General features: G+C 43.2%; 1 protein-coding gene across 3 annotated transcripts in view; it reads right to left on the bottom strand.

The window, feature by feature from the left end:
* LOC140730966 (discoidin domain-containing receptor 2-like) overlaps positions 1-20768 on the bottom strand; it is a 101984-nt gene that overhangs the window by 57541 nt on the left and 23675 nt on the right. Inside the window, exons 2-3 of one of the 3 annotated variants that reach the window (XM_073052086.1) lie at positions 9069-9251; positions 203-339 (exon numbers count right to left, since the gene is read on the bottom strand). In XM_073052086.1, the coding sequence (XP_072908187.1) occupies positions 203-339; positions 9069-9166 (235 nt within the window). In that variant the 5' untranslated portion in view covers positions 9167-9251. Of the gene's footprint in view, positions 1-202; positions 340-9043; positions 9252-20768 lie in introns of those variants that run through there. The other 2 variants (XM_073052088.1, XM_073052087.1) reach the window with 2 other exon arrangements.

The raw sequence follows: 20768 nt of genomic DNA, 5'->3' as shown, positions 1-20768 counted from the left end.
GTCTGAGTGCCCTAATTATGCTCCTGTGTCTTATGGATTAAGCACCACTTTAGGACCAACCAGCCGCCACCAGGCACTGACTAGGGAGAGGAAGTTCTCTTCCTGCCCAGTAAAGTCACTCGCAAGGTTACCAGCAAACCTCTTTGCTAAATAAATCCCCCAAATCAACTGAATGATAATTATGGACCCAACAATTTCTTACCAGGATTGACTTGAGCTTTGGAATTCCCAAGGTAATGAAGTATCAATAGGAAGCACCAAAGCATTCTTGTTAGTAAGGCACTGCTCGGGAAGTTGGCTTTGCAGCAAAGGAGGTTCTTACAAAGGAGGTTTACATCTCTGAAAAAGAAAAATAAATAAAATAAACATTGGAATCACTGACAACATAAACCACGCAATCTTCACCGGCTACATGAACAATGGATTAATCCGCAGGAACAGATTGCAGAGATTAATCATGAATTAGGAATGTCACTAGTAACGCCAGAAAGACAAAAAGAGTGTTTTGAGGGATTAGTGAGAAAATAATAAGAAAATTGGGAACAATCTGTTGAAGCATCAGAAGGGGAACAATCAGGATAAGATAGCAAGGAATGAAAGGAATAATTGCCAGGAAAATCAACCAAGAGCAAGAAGCCCGAGGGTGCCTTTGAGTCTGCGTCCAGGGAGCTATACAATAACAAGCTCTGTTTTTATCCTGTTGATGTTTATGTTGCCCAGGCCCCGAGTCTCCCCTGACTCACCAATGGATGTAATAACTCTGGTCAACACTGTGCATGCATGGACTTGGCAGCACTCCACAAATTCCTCAACATCTCTTTCACGTTCTCTCTCGGCCAAAACACTCGCAAACTAAAAGGTCGTGACCAATTTGATGGTATTGGTCAGCTCATGTACGAAAACACAACTCGTCCCATCTGCGCTGAAGAGCAGAAATCAGAACAGATAGACGGGGCTAAACTGCACTTTACACAATGAATCCTGAACAAATACGAAGGAGAATGACTAGACCTTGGCTTATACATTGGGATGAAGTCAGCAGGCAATACTTCAGTTTGCAATTAAATAATCTGTTAACCCCAATGTCTCCTTCCACATAAATGCACAGACTGTTTTAGGCATTTCAGCTGTTGAGTCACAAAGTCACAAGACAATTAGACCTTCTCAGATTTAATGGAATGTAAACACAATGCAGAATTTGAACAAAGTCTGCCATCCATCTCATTATGTTTCAACACAGGGACCTCAGTCTTCACCACTCTTAATAGCTGTGCAGCAGTACTTTATTTAATGGCCATGAATGGTCATTTGGTGAAGGATTGTGTGAAAGACAACAATGCATGCTAAATGAATGCAAGAATAGAAAGAATCGAAGGAGGAGTGGGTCATTTGGCCCATCAAGCCTGCTCAGCCATTTAGTAACTTCTGGTGACCAGATCTTGGCCTCAGTTGCTCTCCCTGCCTAGTCCCCACAACCTTCATTTGTTATTTTGGCCTAAACAGATTCAATTATTCACCCTCCAAAACTTCAATGGGATGTAAAAAAAATTGGAAGATTCCTGTTCACAGATACGATTCCTCCTCCAGTATCTAAAGTGGGTTACCTCTTATTCTGAAAATATGACCTCCACCAGTTCCTAGAAGGATCCATCCTGCCCAAATTCCTGCAGGATCATGTAGGTTTAAATTGGATCACCTCCAATGTCAACATTTCTTCATTTCACAGAGAAAGCCCAGTGTGCTTAATTGGATTTTACCTGCCACTGAACTGCCACATTGTTTCACTGTTCCAGAGAAATCTCTTCTGGTGTTCCCGCTGCTCTTCCCCACCATCTCTGCTACCTAGACTGGCCTGTTCCTTTCCTCAGTTCCAATGAATGGTCCCAGACAGGGAACACTAACCATCTCTCTCATTTAGAGAACATAGAACAGTACAGCATGGTACAGGCTCTTTGGCCCATTGTCTTGTGCTGACCTTTTAACCTACTCCACGATCAATCTAACCTTCCCTCTGACAAAGGCCTCCATTTTTCTTTCCTGCACTTGCCTACCTAAGAGTTTCTTAAATGTTCCTAATGTATCTGCCTCTGCTACCACCCCTGCCAGTCTGTTCCACGCACTGACCACTCTCCGTGCAAAAGAAAACTACCTCAGACATCCCTCCACATTTTCCTCCAATCACCTTAAAAGTAGGATCTCTCGTACTACCTTGGAAAAAAGACACTGACTGAACACTCTAGCTATGCTGCTTGTTAGCTTACACACCTCTATCACGTTATCTCTCCTCCTCCTCCGCTCAACGAGGAAATCTCCAGCTTGCTCAGCTTTCCTTACAAGATAAGTTTTCTAATCCAGGCAGCCTCCTGGCAAATCTCCTTTGCACCCTCTCTAAAGCTTCCACGTCTTTCCTATAATGAGGTGACCAGAACTGAATAAAATGATGTAAGTGTGGTCTAACCAGAGTTTATAGAACCGCACATTACCTCACTGTTCTTGAACTCAACTAATGAAGTTCAACATACAATTTACCTTCTTAACCACCCTACCAACTTGTGTAGAAACTTTGAGAAATCTACAGACTTGGACCCCAACATCTCTCTGTTCTTCCACACTGCTAAGAATCAAAGAATTGAAAGTACATTTATGTTCAAAGTATTTATGCAACATACAACCCTGAGGTTCGTTTTCCCCACAGACAGCCACGAAACAAGAACCATGGAACCTGTTCAAAAAACTCTCCTCCTTTCCCCCATGTGTAAAAAAAACATGCAAATGGCAACAAAAAAAGTGAAAAAACACAGAATATAACACATAATCAAAACATATAGACCAGAAAAACTAGAAACACATAAATAATGTGTTTCAGTCCACCTTCCATAAGGATGTCGGGTTAACCTTGCTCCGGCACAATCCTCTGACAGTGTTGCAGGACAGTGAGAGAGAGGGGGATGAGGGGGAGGAGAGGGAGAGGGAGATCATTTGAACGCAAGAACTTTCCATTACGAGCAGTGGGCGAGAGAGAGACCGCCACAGGCAGCCACCTTCCTCCAGCAGCAGCGAGTGAGAGGCTGCTGTATGGCACTGAAACCTTGCCGGGTATGATGATTGAAACTTTCCTCGGTGCTTCCATTGGCGAGAATCATGAGAAATGGATTTGATCGTGGCCCCGCGCCATCTCCAGGATTCTTGGCTTTGCTCGCGGCCTCGTGGAACTCTCTCAAAGACAGCAAAGCACCAGATCGCTCAATCGGACCGAAAACACACTGCCAGAATGCAGATCGCAGACTCCAACAGTTGCAGAACCACATTTGAAATAAAAGGAAGATGCAATCCTGCCATGAACCTTGCATTCTGCCTCCAAAAGTATATCACCTCATACTTTCCCAGACAGAACTTCATCTGCCACTCCTCAGCCCAGCTCTGCACATGCACTAGACACAAAATGCTAAGGAAACTCAGCAGGTCAGGCAGCATCTATGGAAACGATAAACAGTTGATGCTTTGGACTGAAACCCTTCATCAGGACTGGAAAGGAAGAGGGAAGAAGCTAGAATAAGGCGGTGGGGGAAAAGATGGAGGACAAGCTAGAAGGTAATAGGTGAAGCCAGGCTAATGGGGGAAGGGGGGATGAAATGAAAAGCTGAGAGGTGATAGGTGGAAAAGGTAAAGGGCTGAGGAAGGAGGAATGTGATAGGAGAAGAGAATGGACCATTGGAAAAAGGGAAGGACGAAGGGGATCTGGGAGAGGTGATAAGCAGGTGAGGAGAAGAGAAGGGGTAAGAGGGGAGCCAGAAAGGGGAATGGAAAAGAGAGGAGGGAGAGAGGGGAAGAGAAATTAATGTAAGTTAGGGAAATTTATGTTCATACTGTCAGGTTGGAGGCTACCCAGATGGTGTTGCTCCTCCAGGCTGTGAGTGGCTCATCGTAGCAGTAGAGGTGGCCATGGACTGACATGTCAGGATGGGAATGGGCAGTGGAATTAAAATGGATGGCCATTGTTCTGGATGGAGCGAAGGCTGTCGACAAAGCAATCGTCCAATCTGCATCAGGTCTCACTGATGTAGAGAAGGCTACACCAGGAGTACTGGATAAAGGAGATAACCCTGAAACACTTTGCAAGTATAGTGTTGCCTCACCTGGAAGAACTGTGTGGAGCCCTGAATGGTAGCGAGGGAGGAGGGAAATGAGCATATATAGCATTTCTGCTTGCAGGGATAAGTGCCAGGAGGTAGATCAGTGGGGAGGTGGACAAGGAAACTATGGAGAGAATGATCCCTGAGGAAATTGAAGAGTGAGGAGGGGTAAAGATGCGTTTGGTGGTAAGATCCTGTTGAAGCTGGCGGAAGTTGAGGGACATGATGTGCTGGATGCGGAGGCTCATGGTATGGTAGGTAGGACAAGAGGAATTCTAACTCCATTAAGGCAGTGGGAAGATTGGCTAAGGGCAGATGTCCGGGAAATGGAAGAGATGCTGGTGAGAGCAGCATCAATGGTAAATAAAGAGAAAGGCTGTTCTTTAAAGGTGGAGGACACTTCTGCTGTTCTGGAAAGGAACACCTCATCCTGGAAACAGATGCGAAGAGATGAAGGAACTGAGAAAGTGGATATCTTCTACAAACTGCTACTGTACTGTGGAGAGCATTCCGAATGGCTGCATCACCACCTGGTTTGGGGGGGGGGGGGTGCTACTGCTCAAGATCGAAGTGAGTTGCAGAGTCTTATAAAATCAGTCAGCTCTGTCATCTTTGCCTCTGTAATGTCCAATACATCTTCAAGGTGCGCTGCCTTAGAAAGGGGCATCCATCATTAAGGACCACTACCATGCAGGACATGCCCTCTTCTCATTGTTACTATCAGGAAAGAGGTACAGAAGCCTGAAGGTACACACTCAGTGATTCAGGAACAACTTTTTCCCCTCTGCCATTTGATTTCTAAATGGACACTGAACCCCTGAACACCACCTAACTACTTTTTATTTGTTATTTTGCACTACTTATTTGAGTATTTAATAGACATGTATACATTTACTACAATTCAGTTTTTTTCTCTATATTTATCACATATTTCATTGTGCTGCTACCGTAAAGCTAACAAATTTCAGACCATATGCCAGTGATATTAAACCTGATTCTGAATTTGAGAATGGCATTTTTACAAGTGACAGGGTGGGAAGAAGTAGTCAAGATAATTGTGGGAGTCAGTAGGTTTATAAAAGGTATCAGTAGATATCAATCAAAGATAACTTTCTAATTTGAGGGATGGAGACAGAGAGATCGAGAAACGGGAGAGATATGTCAGAAATGGACCAAGTGAATTTAAAGGCAGGGGAAAGTTGGAGGCAAAGTAGATGAAATAGACATTATCAAACTTGCTGATAATGGTGTGCTGTTGTAGTCTTCCAAACTGACCACTGCATCACAGAGGCCAAATGTCACCTCCTCATATCTTCCTCTGGACCAGAACTCCACCAATGAACATGAGAATATTGCCTGCCACACAATCGAAGAACTTACTTGTTCAGGAATTCTTCCTTCCACAGCTTCCAACATTTTAGTCTCCCAGCCACGCAGAGACGTCTTTTACCTTCTGCTCAAGATCCACAAGGACTGTGTGAGCAAACCAACTGTTTCACCCTGTTCCTGCCTCACTAAACTTGTTTCTTTCTATCCTACACTAACCCTTACAAATGTCTACAGATGTACGGAGGAGAACATTCTGACCAGATGTATCACAGCCTGGCATTGAACCTCCAATGCACAGGGTTGCAAGAGGCTGCAGAAGGTTTATAGAATCAGCCAGCTCCATCGCAGGGATTTCTTTCCTTGCCATCGAGGACACTTTCAAAAAGTGGTGCCTCAAAAGGGCAACATCCATCTCTGAGGACCTTCACCATCCCAGGACATACCACCATTGGGAAAGAGGCACAGAGCCTAAAGATCCACAGTCGACAATTTAGGAACAGCTTTTTCCCTTCCGCCATCAGATTTTTGAACAATCCATTATTATTAATCTCTTTTTCTTCATTATTTCATTACATAATTTACAGTAATTGTTTTTGCATTGTACTGCGGCAACAAAACAACAAATTTCAAGTCGTTTTCCATTTGATTCTTTTTCCCCTTGATGACACTTCTGACACCTCTGAAAATTTGACAACTTCCATTTCCCTGCTCACCATGATATACATTTCCATCCCACACCAGGAGAGTCTGAAGGCCCTCCGCTTCTTCCTGAAAAACGTTTCCTCTACCAACATACACATTCACTTGGTGGAACTTGTCTCTAAATCTCAGGGTTGTATGTGCTCTGATAATAAATTTTATTTTGAACTTTGAAATCAAAGGTGTAACAATGGGCATTCATATGGGCTGAGCTACACTCGTCTTTTTGAGGGATTAATTTCGTCCTATCAGAGCCCACTCCTCAATTCTTTTCCTAGTACATCGACAACTGCATCAGTAATGTTTCCTGCACTCATGCAGATCTTAAAAATTACATCAAGCTCCTGATGCAGGGTTTTGTCAACAAGTCCTCTCCACCCACCGATGCTGCTCGAACCGCTGAGGTCCCCCAGCAGCTGGTTTGTTGGTTGAAGAATCATTTCTGCGACTAATTTGCACTCTGCACTCACCTTCACTTGACACATCTCTGATCCTTCCCTTTCTGGATTTCTCTTTCTCCATTTGGGAGGACAGGATAGCTAGCACATCCTTTAAAAGCCCACAAGCTCCCATAGGTACCCTGCTTGGATATTACTTCCCAACTTGCCTCCTATAAGGACTCCATTCCATTCTGCAAGTTTCTCTGTCACATTTGCTCTGACGATGACACATTCCTCTGAAGCGCCTCACTTCCTCCTTGACCATGGCTTCTCTCCATAGTAGAATAGAGATCCCTAGACTGCATCTCATCTATTTCCTGCGCTTCTGCTCTGACACCTTCTGCTCCAGACAAGAGCCAGAACAAGTCCCACCCCCTTGTATTCCACCAGGTATTGCAATCAGTGGACCAACCATTGCAATTTCTGCTCCAACAAGATCCCACCGCTATACACAGATTCTCTCTTCTCTCAGCATTTCAGCGAAACATCTTCTTCACTTCCTCTCTATCTCAGCTTTTCAGTACTAGATATGTTTCAATGAGATCCCCCCCCCCAACATTCTTCTAAAATCCAACGAGTACAGGCACAGGGCCATCAAATGCTAACACTTTCATTCCCAGAATCATTCTTACGATCTTCCTCTGGACCATCTCCAATGCAAGCACACTTTACTCAGGGAGGTAGTCACCCCTAGGTTGCAGGAGGCAGATGAAAGGGTGCCCAAGAGGGAAGGGAAATAGGCAGCGGGTACAGAGTATCTCTGTGGCCATTCCCTTCAATAATAAGTACACCACCTTGGCTACTGCTGGGGGAATGGGCCAGAGGAGGAATGCAATGGTGATAGGAGATTCCATAGTCAGAGGAGTACATAGGAGAGTCTTTGGACGTGATCGAGACCAGGATGGTATGTTGTCTCCCAACTGCCAGCGTCAGGGACATCTTGGATCAAGTCCATGACATTCTAAAGGGGGAGGGTGAGCAGCCAGACATCTTGGTACATATTGGTACCAATGACATAGCAAAGAAACGAGAGGAGGTCCTAAAGAGAGAATTTAGAGAGCTAGGTAGAAGTTAACAATCTCTGGATTGGTACCTGTGCCACGCAATAATGAGGGCAAGAATAGGAGGAGATGGCAGATGAAGCGTGGCGGAGGAACTGATGCAGGGGACAGGATTTCAGATGTATATATCGTTGAGATCTCTTCTGGGAAAGGTACAAAAGGGATGGGCTACACTTGAACCCGAGAGGGACCAATATCCTTGCAGGCAGGCTTGCTAGAGCTGTTGGGGAGGGTTTAAACTAATTTGGCAGGGGTATGGGATCCAGAACGTTAGGGCTGAGGACAGGGATGTTGGTTTACAAACAGAGGTAGTGTATGCATTTGTCAGAAAGGACAGGCAGATGATAGGGCAAAATTGCAGTCAGTGGGATGGGTTGCAGTATAACCCATCTCAATGTCAAAATTGAAAAGGGCAATAAATACAGGATCCATGGTGTTATATTTGAATGCACACAGTATAGGAAATAAGGTAGATGATCCTGTAGTGCAGTTAGAGACTGGAAGTTATGACACTGTGGGTATCACAGAGTCATGGCTGAAAGATAACTGTAGTTGAGAGCTTAACGTCCAAGGATACATAATCTATCGAAAAGACAGGCAGGAAGGCAGAGAAGGAGGAGTGGCTCCGCTGCATAAAAATGAAATCCAACCTTTAGAAAGAGGGGACATAGAATCGGAAGATGTGGGATCCATATGGGTAAAGTTGAGAAACTGGAAGGGCATGAAGACCCTATTGGGAGTTATTTACAGGCCTCCGAACAGTGGCCAGGGTGTGTGGTCTACAAGTTACAGCGGGTGATAGAAAAAACACATCAAAAAGGCAATGGCGTTTTCAATATGGAGATAGATTGGGAAAATGAAATTGAAGCTGGATCCCAGGTGAGAAAATTTGTGGAATGCCTCCGAGATGGCTTTTTGGAGCAGCTTGTGGTTGAGCCCGCTAGGAGATCAGCTATTCTGGATTAGGTGTGGTCTAATGAACCAGATATGAATAGAGAGCTGAAGATAAAGGATCCCTTAAGAATCAGTGATTATATGATAGAATTCACCCTGCTATTTGAGAGGGAGAAGCTAAAGTCAGATGTAGCAGTATTAAAGGGAATTATAGAGGCACGAGAGAGGAGCTGGACAAAGTTGATTGGAAAAGGACACTAGCAGGGATGACAGTAGAACAGCAATGGTTGGAACTTCTGAGAGCAATTTGGAAGGTGCAGCACAGATACCTCCCAAAGAAGAGGAAGTATTCTAACAATATATACAAAATGCTGGAAGAACTCAGCAGGCCAGACAACATCAATGGAAAAGAGCATATTCAATGTTTCAGGCCGAGACTCTTCATCAGAACTGGAGAAAAAAGGTGCTGTAAATAGGGTCTTCTTACCCTTGCAGTTTCTTTATGTACTCACAAGCATCTTTCTCTCCAGTCCTGATGAAGGGGCTCGGTCCGAAGCGTCAAATATACTCTTTTCAAAGACGCTGCCTGGTCTGTGAGGTCCGTCAGCATTTTGTGTGTGTTGCTTGGATTTCCAGCATCTGCACATTTTCTCTTGTTTGTGAAATATTCTACAGGCAGGATGATGCAACCGCAGCTGACCGGGGAAGTCACAGCCAACATTAAAGCAAAAGGGAGGGTGTAAAATAGAGCAAAAGTTAGTGAGAAGTTAAAGGATTGGGAGATTTTAAAAACTATCAGAAGGTAACTAAAAAAAAACCATAAGGGAGGAAAACATGAAATGGGAAGGTAAGCTAGCCAATAATATCAAAAATGATACCAAATTTTTTCAGATATATAAAGAGTAAAAGAGAGGCGAGAGTAGATATTGGACTGCTGGAAAGATAGTAATGGGGACAAGGAAATAGCAGGCAAACTGAGTAAGTATTTTGCATCAGTCTTCATTGTGGAACACACTAGTAGCATGCAGGAAGTTCAGGAGTGTCAAGGGGTGGAAGTGAGTGCAATTGCTATTACTAGGGAGATGGTGCTTAGGAAACTGAATGGTCTGAAGGTGGATAAGTCACCTGGACCTGATGGACTACATCCACGAATCTCCTGCCCATCCCCTAACTGTCCAGTCTCCTACCACTATCGCTCTGCCTGACTTTACCCTTCCCTCTCAGGCTTAGAGACAGCCACAATGCCACTAACCTGGCTGCTGCTGCTGTACCTTCAAAGGTCATTCCTCCCCACAGCATCCAAAAGAATATAGTCTTTGCCGAGGGGAATGGCCACAGAAGTACCCTACACTGACTGCTTACTCTCTTCCCTTTTCCTGGTGGTCATCCATCTACTATCTGACGCCTGCAGTCAGGCTGCAACCACCTCTATGAGGTTTTCAGGCTGCTGGCTGGCCCTGAGGGCATCAGGCTCCAGACCCTGCTCCTTGAACTTGTTAGTCAGCAAGTTGGATCCACTTCCTGCAGAGGTAGTCATCAGGGAGACTCTAAACTACCCTGAAATCCCACATCTCACAGGAGCAGTGTTGCAATACCATCCTGCCTACGCATGTTGTACCTCTAACTTCTAGCCTCTGCCTGATCTTGCTTTAGCCTGTTGAGCCAAAGCCTGACCAATCTAACACTGTCTACTGCAACAATAGCCACGCCAACTATGGCCACTTTGCTTACAAACCCTTCTTTTTATTGGCCCCTGCTGAGTGCCTAAACAATCTTTACGATTGCAGCCCACTGAGAAGCTCCAAAAGGCCTTGGGCTCTTTTTAAACTTGGTGAGTAAAGCCCACAAGGAATTGTCTCCAACTCACTCTGCGATCTCCTGCTGGGCAGACAAGTCCTGACAGGCCTCAGGCGCTTTTTAAATCTGGCATGTAAAATCACCTGAGGTGTTTTTGTTTTCCACCGCTGCTCCCTGATCTGACAAGTTAACTTTCTCAATAAGTTTGGTTTGTATTTCACATTTCTTGTAATAACCCCGACAGCCTTCTTTCCACCCGATCCCAATACAAGCATTTTCCACCTTTAGGAAAAAAAGGTCAAACTGTTTGCTGTAACTAACTTGGACGGTTGTAGAAACAATTCCTTACCTTGAAACTCCATTCCTAATACTTTAGAAAAAAATCCAATATTCCATTAATCTTCCCAGGTTCAACTCAGGCAGTATCCTGGTGAATCTCTTCTGCACTTCCTCCTACTCAATCTTGACTATTGTATTCTGTGATGATCAGAGCTGAACACAATATTCCAGCAATGGCCACACCAATGTATGTGCTTGCCAACTTTGTGTTTCATAGACTAGGTCTCCGAGATCCCACTGGACTTCAGAGTACTGTTGTCTCTCCCCGCTCAACAACATTCCCCCATTCTATTGTTTCTGCCAGAGTGGATGCCTACATGCGTTCCCAAATTATACTTCATCTATCAATCTGTTGCCAATTAAATTTTAATATATCCTCATCACTTTGCAGAAACTTGAGAAATTCCCAGCATAATGTGCTTGGTCTCTTTAATATGATTTATTTCTCCTGACCATTTTCCAGGGGATGTGTTGCCCTTTGGCACCGTCAGTATGCTTCATACTTCTTCTTTCTCTTACTGGATGTTTTAAATTCCTGCTGCGTTTTGCCCCTTGACTTCCCATTTTTATTGCAATGTTCAATGTTTTTTCTAAAGCTGACATGTTTATTCAGTGTCTAGCATTTGCTTAGTTATAGGGTGTGGAAACAGGCCCTTCAGCCAAACTGGTCCATGCTGACCACAGCATCCTCCCTGCTAGCCCCAATTGCTTGTGTTCTGCCCAGAACCCTTCAAGCCCTTTGCCTCCATGTACCTATGGAAAAGCCTCTTACACGCTGTAATTCTACCCACCTAAACCATTTCCTCATTCCGTGTTCACTACCTTTAGTGTAAAAAAATTTATCTCTCAGGTGTCTTTTAAATCTCTCCCATTGTATCTGTGTCCTCTAGTTTTAGAATCTCCAGTTCTAGGAAAGTGACTGTGATTGCCCACCTTATCCACACTCTTCATGATTTTATAAACTTCTTTTAGCTCTTCTCTCATTCTTCGCTCCAAGGGATAAAGATCCAGACTGGCCAATCTCTCTCCATAACTCAGACCCTTATTCCAGGCAGCATCCACGTAAATCACTTCTGCACCTTCTCCAGCTTGACAGTGTCTTTCCTCTAACAGGGTGATCAGAACAGTATACAATTTTGGGGTGCCACGATGGTGCAGTGGTTAGCAAGATGCTATTACAGCTCAGGGTGTTGGAGTCTGGAGTTCGATCTCGGCATCCTCTGTAAGGAGTCTCTGTACATCCTCCCCGGAAGTTGTGGATCTCAGGATCTTCCCGTTTCCTCCCACCATCCAAAAAGACGTACTGGGTAGGTTAAATGGTTATTGTAAATCTTTCCGTGATTAGGTTAGGGCAGATGGCGCTCGTCAGCTGTGGTTGGCAACTCATCTAAAACACTGATTTCAAACCTACATTGTCGTGCTTATGGGAAAGGCTTCAGGAGTTAACCCAGAGGGGAAAATCTGGAGCTGGAGTCCCTAAGACAGTCCTATGTTGAGTTCAATGTTGACTGGCAACTCCTGTGATGCTGCTGGTACCAAACTGTATCAGTCTCTGCCTTTCCTTTGGGAAAGCTCAGATGCGTGGAGAGGGGAAGCTTGCTACATAGGCAACAACTTGCTCTGCACATCATACTGCCCAGGCTTGTGTATCTAGACAGCTAGGACGCAACATCCATGGCCGACCTAGACCAACGGAGGCCTCAGGGTTAGAGTTAAAACTGACTGATGACAGCCAGTACGCTAAAAACCTTCTTCATCACCCTGTCTACTTCCGTGGCTGTTTTCAGCCATGTACTCCTACATCACTCTGCTCCACAACACTTGTCGTTGCCCTTCCATTCACTGTATAGGTCCTGTTTTGGTTTGAATGTACAAATGCATCACCTCACATTCATCTAAGTTGAAATCCATTTGCCAGGGTTTGCAAATCTTTTTGAGAGCATGCATCCAAATTGGCAATAATCTTCTAAAGGTTTCTCCCACATGATATCGTAATTTTGAACAGAGATGATCACCAATTCATGAATTAGTAATCATAATTATGAACATTTTTTAAGGAAAAAGGATGAGTTCTGTTGCTTATTTACACGTATTCATTGTTTGACCTTCAATATAAGTATAATAGAGACAGACTGAAAGAAATTAAGCATTTTAGAAAACATTCTAGAAGTATTAATATTAAACTTTTAAAAGACGATTAAAAAATAACAATTTCTGAATAGTACTATTATTGTAACTGCTTACGATTAAATACTGGTGTATACACCAGATATGCAAGGATTTCAAATTGTATCATCCAAAGTTACATGGTCTCACAACTATCTAGCTGGCATGTGATGTTTCCTGTGAAAACATCACATCTTATCATTGTCAGGTTTAAAAAAAATTATTCACTGCTTCATTTGGTAGTAAAGATAATAGTTATGTATGTTTTTATTACGGGTGGAGTTTTAATTGAGGGACGCATATGCATGCCAACAAAATGTTTACACGTGCCAAAGGTTCACCTCCCCTGACCAGTTGCCATTCCTCAGCCTCTCTCCCCAACTGATCAAGATTTTATTGCAAGTCATGTTAACATACAAGACCCCCTATATCATCAGCAAACTTTCTACTCTTGAATGTACACTCACATGCAAAACATTTACACAAGTCATGAATAAAAGGTCCCAACACTGACTCCTGGGACACTCCGTTCAGTCAAACTTACAACCATCACCCTCTGCTTCCCTTCAGCGAGTCAATTCTGAATCTTATGGCACCCTGGTTTCCAGATCAGTCTGCCATGTGGAACTTATCAAAGGCTTTACTAAATCCATGTAGACAACATCTACTGCAACATCTTCATCTACCCCTTTAGTTAGCTCTTTGAAAAATTTCAAAAGGTATGTCAGGCACATCCTCCCATGCTTACAATGATATTGATTAATCCTGATCAGGCCTTGACTATCCAAGTGATGGTAGATCTTGTACCTCAGAATTCCCTTCAGTAACCTCCCTACAATGTCCTTCAAATGGGGTTCATATGGTTCTGTTTATTATCAGAGAATGCTTACAGTACACAACCTGAAATACTTAAGTCTTCACAGACATCCACAAAAAAACAGAAGAACCCCAAAGCCCCCTTTCCCCCCTCCCCAGTGCAAGCAGCAGCAAGCTTTAACACATCAACCTCCCCCTTCCCTCCATCCATTTCAACAAATAAGTGCCAGCACTCACATCCTACAAGCAACAGCAATGCACCCAATGAGAAACCATGGTCTTGCTACCCTTCTTGAACAGTGAAATAATATTAGCCACCTTCCAGTCTCCTGGAACTTTGCCAGTGGCTAACAATGAAGCAAATATTTCTACAGGTGCCTCTGCGATTTCTTCCCTGGCCTCCCATAAGATTGAGGGATGCACGTGGACAGGTTATAGGAATTTGCCCAACTTAATACACTGAAAGGCTGCAAGTACCCCCTGCCGTTACCCTCTTTACTTAGGCACCCATGATTTTCTCTTGAGTACACGCTAAGGAGAAATAGATTTTAGAAATATCACCCATCTCCTGCGGCTTCACATATCAGCATCCCTGATGGTCTTTTGACATTTGCTAATCCCAGCTCCTACGTTTATAACAAAGCAACGATTGCAAGGTTAGCAGCAATGAACCTTGTGGAATACCACTGATCTCAGGCTTCTGATCACAAAGCAGTTCCCCAGCATCACACTCTGCCTTCAGTTATCAAGCCAACATTTGATCCAATTTGCCGTAAGTTTGGTGGACTCCAACCAGCTTTCCATGTGGAACTCTCTCAGAAGCCTTACTTGGTCCATGTAAAGTAACATCATTAATAAATTTTGTTATTTCTTCGAAAAACTCCAACACATGAGTTAAACATGCTTTTTTTTTTAACCATCCTTCATCCAACCCCAAGTCTGGATTCACCCCATTCCTCGATTATTTCTTTAATAACTTTCCTACCCGAGATGGAACTATAATTCCATGCTGTTTCCCTGCTGCTGCTGCTGGATACAAGTACGTGGCTTCTAGTTGTTAAATTCATCTGATAATCCCTATTTTCTTTATTTTATATTAGTCATCCTTCACTGATGTCTCAATATTTCCCAATCCTCTTGCTTATCACTAATCTTCCCATGAATGGCTTGCCTTGATTTTGAAATTAGCCTCAACTTCCTTAGTCAGCCACAGACAGCTTCCCTTGTTGCAGAGTCTTAATTCCCAAAAGGATTTATTTTCTGACAAAAATGATGAAATATCAACTTCAATGTCTGCTTCTCTTTATCTTCCACTTTACAAAGTATTCAGTTCACTAAGTTCCATAGCATGGAAAATGGTCACACAAGAGACTGAAGATGTTGGAATCTTGAGCAAAAAGCTTGCTGCTGGATATACATTGGGAATGGAAGACGGTCCTTGGCTCAGTGTGTCAATGTTGGCCATCAGTTACCTTCCATTCTAATCCCATTTTCCACAATGTGCCCCAAGTAGTATATGCCTTGGTGGTTTAATTGCTCATCTAAATTTATTTTAAATACTCTGATTTTTTTTTTTACCTTCACCACTGCTTCAGGCAGCAAATTCTAGACTTCAAACAATCAAAGAGTCATATAGCCAAGTCGGTGCTGACCAATAATCCTATACTGATCATATTTTCTACCAGCTCCCCTCCAGATATGACCGCTCACTAACACACCAGGGTCAATACTTAACAGGGTAAGATTTATCCTTTATCATAGTCTTAGACTCACAGAGTCGTGCAGCCCAGAACAGCCCACCAAGTCTGCACAGATCTTCTACTAGTCCCACAAAATTCTCCCCACATTCCCTTCAGCTCCACCCATATTCTACCACCAATTTACACTGGCCATTTAACATACCAATCTCGCTGTATCAGTAGAGAAGCTACAATAATCAAAGACCCCACCCACCCTGGACATTCTCTCTTCTCCCCTCATCCATCAGGCAGACCATACAAAAACACCAGCCTCAAAGAGAGTTTGAACCCCCCGTTAAAAGACTACTTACAATAAATTGGACTCTCGGCCTCACAATCTACCTCATTATTGTTTACTGCACTGTACTTTCTCTGTAGCTGTTACACTTTATTGTGCATTTTTATTGTCTTACCCAGTCCTACCAAAATGCACTGTGTAAATATTTGACCTGCATGAACAGTATGCAAGACAAACTTTTCAGTATCTCAATACATGTGACAATAATGAACCAATTCCACTTCCAACCAGCATGTTTTTGGGATGTGGGAGGGAACTCAGCACCTGGAGGAAATCCATGCAACACAGGGAAAACGTGCAAACTCCACACAGTCAACACCTGAGGTTACCCTGCTTTCAGAGCTCTAAATCCATTATAATATTTTCTTCTTTTTATTAACCCCTCGATAGCCTTTGACATTCAGGGTTTCCTGGGCTTGCCGCCCTTTCCTTTCACCATTATGGGAACGTGCTGGTCCTGAACTCTCACTATTTCACTTTTAAAAGGTTTCATTTCTCAAGTGTAGATTTACCTGCAAGTATCAGGTCCCAGTTCAAGCTTGTGAGGTCCCAAATGACTCTGAAATTGATTTCCCCCTGATTTGGACATTTGATTTCTGGATCATCCTTATTCCTTTCCATAACTGCTTGGAGACTAGCAGAGTTATGGTCACTATCTCGAGTGTGCCTCAACACTGACACTTCATCCACTTGCTTCTTTCTATTTCTGCCCTATCCTGAGTAGGATCACATACCCAAATGGACCACTACAAGTTCTCCTAAATGCATATTATAGATGCCACCCATCCTAATCCTTTCACATTAAGATAATCCCACTTAATATTGGGGTAATTGAAATTCCCTGACCATAGAATCAAATAGCACAGAAACAAACCATTCGGCCCAACTGGTCTATGCTAGCCTAAATTCCTATCTAACCAACCCACGCAAAATGCTGGAGGAACTCAGCAGGCCAGGCAGCATCTAGGTAAAGAGTATAGTCGATGTTTCGGGCCGAGACCCTTTGACAGGGCTTTCCATCTAACCTATTCTCATTTTCCTACATTCGGCCCATATCTCTTTAAACCCTGACCATCCAGTCTCTGTAACCCTATTCCTCTTCCACCTCCCTTTCCTCGAACGTGGTAGCTTAGGTAGATAAGGAGGCATATGGGATATGGCATTCATTGTTGGGGCATTGAATGCAAGAACAGAGAGCATAAGCTTCAACTTTATAAAATGTTGGTCAGTCCTCAGTTTGAGTTCTGCCTGCAGTTCTGGTCACCACACTACTGGCACTGCACAGAGTGCAAAAGAGATTCACTAGGATGTTGCCAGGGATGAAGTGTTTAGGTTTGAGGAGAGAATGGAGAGGCTAGTTCTGTTTTCCCTGGAGTGGAGGAGGTTAAGAGTGGACAGGACTGATGGAAATAAAATTATGGGTGTGTATAGATAAGGTAGACTGCAGGAAAGCTTTCCTCCTGTCAGAGGTAGGTAAAATTAGAGGACACATTTAGTGTAAGATTTAGAGGTGATCTGAGGGAGTCCTTTTTTTACCCAGAGTGGTGAGTACCCGGAATATGCTGCAGCTACCACTGGGCAGGAAGCACAGAAGTCCGCAGTCCCACACCACAAACTCAGGATCAGCTACTTCCCTTCAGCCATTTGGTTCTTGAACTCACTGGCCAAATGCAAATCATTAGTTTAGAAACAAAATAGCCACTTTACTATGTACCACTTTGCACTAAAATCAACTTTTTTTTGTTCCAATTGTGTTCTTTCTTATAAGAATTGTGAATAATTTATGTTTGTCTTTCTTGAGAGCACTGCTCATGTGATGCTATCTGCTGGTGATGCTGCTGAAAACAAGTTTTCCTTGCACCTGTTCATACATGTACCTGCGAATATGACAATAAACTCAACTATGCAAATCAGAAGATAATCTGCAGATGCTGGAAATCCAAAGCAACACCCACAAAATGGCTGGAGGAACTCAGGCAGTCAAGTAGCGTCTGTGGAAAAGAGTAACGAGTTGACGTTTTGAGACCCTTCATCAGGACTGAACTTAACTACGATTATGATGGAAACGGTCACTGACAGTATTTAGTTGTCTAGGTAGGCACTTGAATTAATTAGGCAAAGAAAGCTTTGGGTCAAGTGCTAGAAGATGGGATTAATATAGATAGGCCCCACTGCTTGGTGTGGGCAGAGTGGGCCAAATGACCTGTTCCTATTCTGTGTGACCCTGCTACTACCCTGCCACTCTGATGGAACCAGGGTTCTGAGTACTGCACTAATGACCTATAACATTTAGACCATGGCATATAACTGCACCCTGAAGCAATTTTGGATTGATGACTGACAAAACTAATAGAGCCTGGAGGGGTGGATGAGACACACAGCTTTGCTGCATTTCGGTGTCAATGGAAGGCCCGTCTCTAAAGAGGGGTGTGAATAGGATGCTGCCATTTGTGCCTGTGCTGGTTATCCTTTTTCAATTTTTAATCATTTATCACTCTCCTTTGGAAATTACCCTCTTCTCATGACTGCTATCGGGAAAAGGTACCGGAGCGTGAAGACCCACACTCAATGTTTTAGGAACTCTCCTTCTCCTCTGCCATCAGATTTCGGAATGGTCCATGAATCCATGAACACAACTTTGCTATTCCACGTTTGCATTATTTAATATTTTTATTGTAATTTATAGCAACGGTTTGTGTCTTGCACTGTAGTGGTACCACATAACAACAAATGTCATGCCATAGGGCAGGAGACAGAAGAGTGTATAGGGAAAAGCTTTGGATCTAGTATTCATAACTTCATTTGTTTCAAGATAGTTACGGAGGAATGGCCTGGTTCTTGTATTGAGGTTCTAAGTTGGAGAAAGGCTAATTTTGATGACATCAGAAAAGATCTGGTAAGAGTGGGTTGGGGCAGGTTGTTTTCTGGCAAAGGGATGCTTGGTAAGTAGGAGGACTTCAAAAGAGTACAGAGCTTGTATGTTCATGTTAGAATAAGAGGCAAGGATAACAAGTCTGGGAAACCTTGGTTTTCGAAAGATACTGAGGCACTGGCTAAAAAGAAGAGGGTGCACAACAGCTTTAGGCAGCAAGGAGCAAATGAGTACAAGAAATGCAAGAGAACACAAGAGAAAATTCAGAATCCTTCATATATCTATATAAGCCCTTAGGAGAATCCCGAAGGCTTCTATAGAGATATTAAGAGCAAAAGGATATCAAGGGACAAAATTCGTCCACTTGAAGGTCATCGCAATCAGCTGTGTATGGAGTCAAAAGAGATGGAGGAGATCTTAAATTTTTTTTTGCATCTGTATTTATTTGAGAGAAAGATACAGAGTCTATAGGAATAAGGCAAAACAATAGTGAGGTCTCAGACCATTTCCAGATGACGGAAGAGGAGGTACTTGCTGCCTTGAGGTAAATTAGTGTGGATAAGTCCAAGAACCCTGACAAGGTGTCTCTTCAGACCTTATGTGAGTCTAGTGCAGAAGCCCTGACATACGTATTTAAAACGTCCTTAACTACGGGTGAGGTAATGAAGAACTGTAGGATAACTAATACAGTATTGTTCCATTGTTCAAGAAAACCTCTAAGAAAGGCCAGGAGGTTATATGCCAGTGAGCCTGACATCAGTACGTTAATTATTGTAAGGTTTTCTAAGGGTCATGATATATAACTTCTTTGATAGACATGACCTGATTAGGGATAGTCAAAATGGCTTTCAGCGTGGCAGATCAAATTTAACCAATCTTATAGTTTTTCAACCAAGAAAGTTGATGAAGGATAGGCAGTGGATGTTGCCTACATGGGCTTTAGCAAGGCCTTTGACAAGCATGGGAGGCTGGTCCAGAAGGTTCAGTTGCTTGGCATTCAGGGTGACGTAGTAAATTTGATTCAACACAATGCACCTCGTGGGAGAAGCCAGACAGTATTACGGTAGTAGATGGTTTCCTCTCTGACTGGAGGCTAGTGGCGTGCTGCAGGGATTGGTGCTGGGCCTGTTGCTTGTTTGTCATTCATATTAATGATTTCGATGATAACGTGGTAAACTGGATCAGCAAATTTGCGGATGACACCAAGATCATGAGTGTAGTGGACAGCAAGGAAAGCTATCAACACTTGCAGTGAGATCTGGAAAAATGGGCTAGAAAAAAGGCAGATGGAATTTAACGCAGACACGTGTGAGGTGCTACACTTTGGGAGTACAAAGCAGGGGTAAGATTTACAGTGAAGGATACTACATTGAGGAGTGCAGTAGAAGACAGGGATTTGGGAAGAGAGATTGTAATTTCTTGAAAGTGGTGTCACAGGTGCACAGTGTTGTAAAGAGAGCATTTATAAATCAAAGTACTGAGTACAGGAGTTAGGATGCTATTTTTAAGTTTTATAAGATGTTGGGAAGACAAAATTTGGAGTATCGTGTTCATTTCTGGTCACTCATCCACAGAAAAGATATAAGATTGAAAAAGTACAGAAAAAGTTTACGTAGATGTCAAAGAGATTTGAGGACCCGAGTCATAGGGCAATGTTGAATAGGTTAGGATGTTACTCGCTAGAGCGTAGGAAAATGAGGGAAGACAATAGAAGTATACAAAATTATGAGGGGTATAGATAGTGTAAATGCAAGCAAGCTTTATAAACTGAGGTTAGGTGAGATGAGAACTAAAGGTCATAGGTTAAGGGTGAAAGGTGAAATATGTCAGGTGAACTTCTTCACTTAGAGGGTGCTCTGAGTTAGGAATGAACTGCCAGGGAAGTGGGTTCTATTGTAACATTTAAGAAACAGACAGACAGACGTACTTTATTGATCCCGAGGGAAATTGGGTTTAGTTACAGCCGCACCAACCAAGAATAGTGAAGAAATATAGCAATATAAAACCATAAATAATTAAATAATAATAAGCTAATTATGCCAAGTGGAAATAAGTCCAAGACCAGCCTATTGGCTCAGGGTGTCTGACACTCCGAGGGAGGAGTTGTAAAGTTTGATGGCCACAGGCAGGAATGACTTCCTATGACGTTCAGTGTTGCATCTCGGTGGAATGAGTCTCTGGCTGA

The sequence above is a fragment of the Hemitrygon akajei genome, chromosome 7 (genome assembly GCF_048418815.1).
Source record: "Hemitrygon akajei chromosome 7, sHemAka1.3, whole genome shotgun sequence".
In the NCBI taxonomy this organism is placed as follows: Eukaryota; Metazoa; Chordata; class Chondrichthyes; order Myliobatiformes; family Dasyatidae; genus Hemitrygon; species Hemitrygon akajei.
The sequence above is the reverse complement of the archived record's forward strand: the minus strand, read 5'-3'. Positions and strand labels throughout refer to the sequence as shown.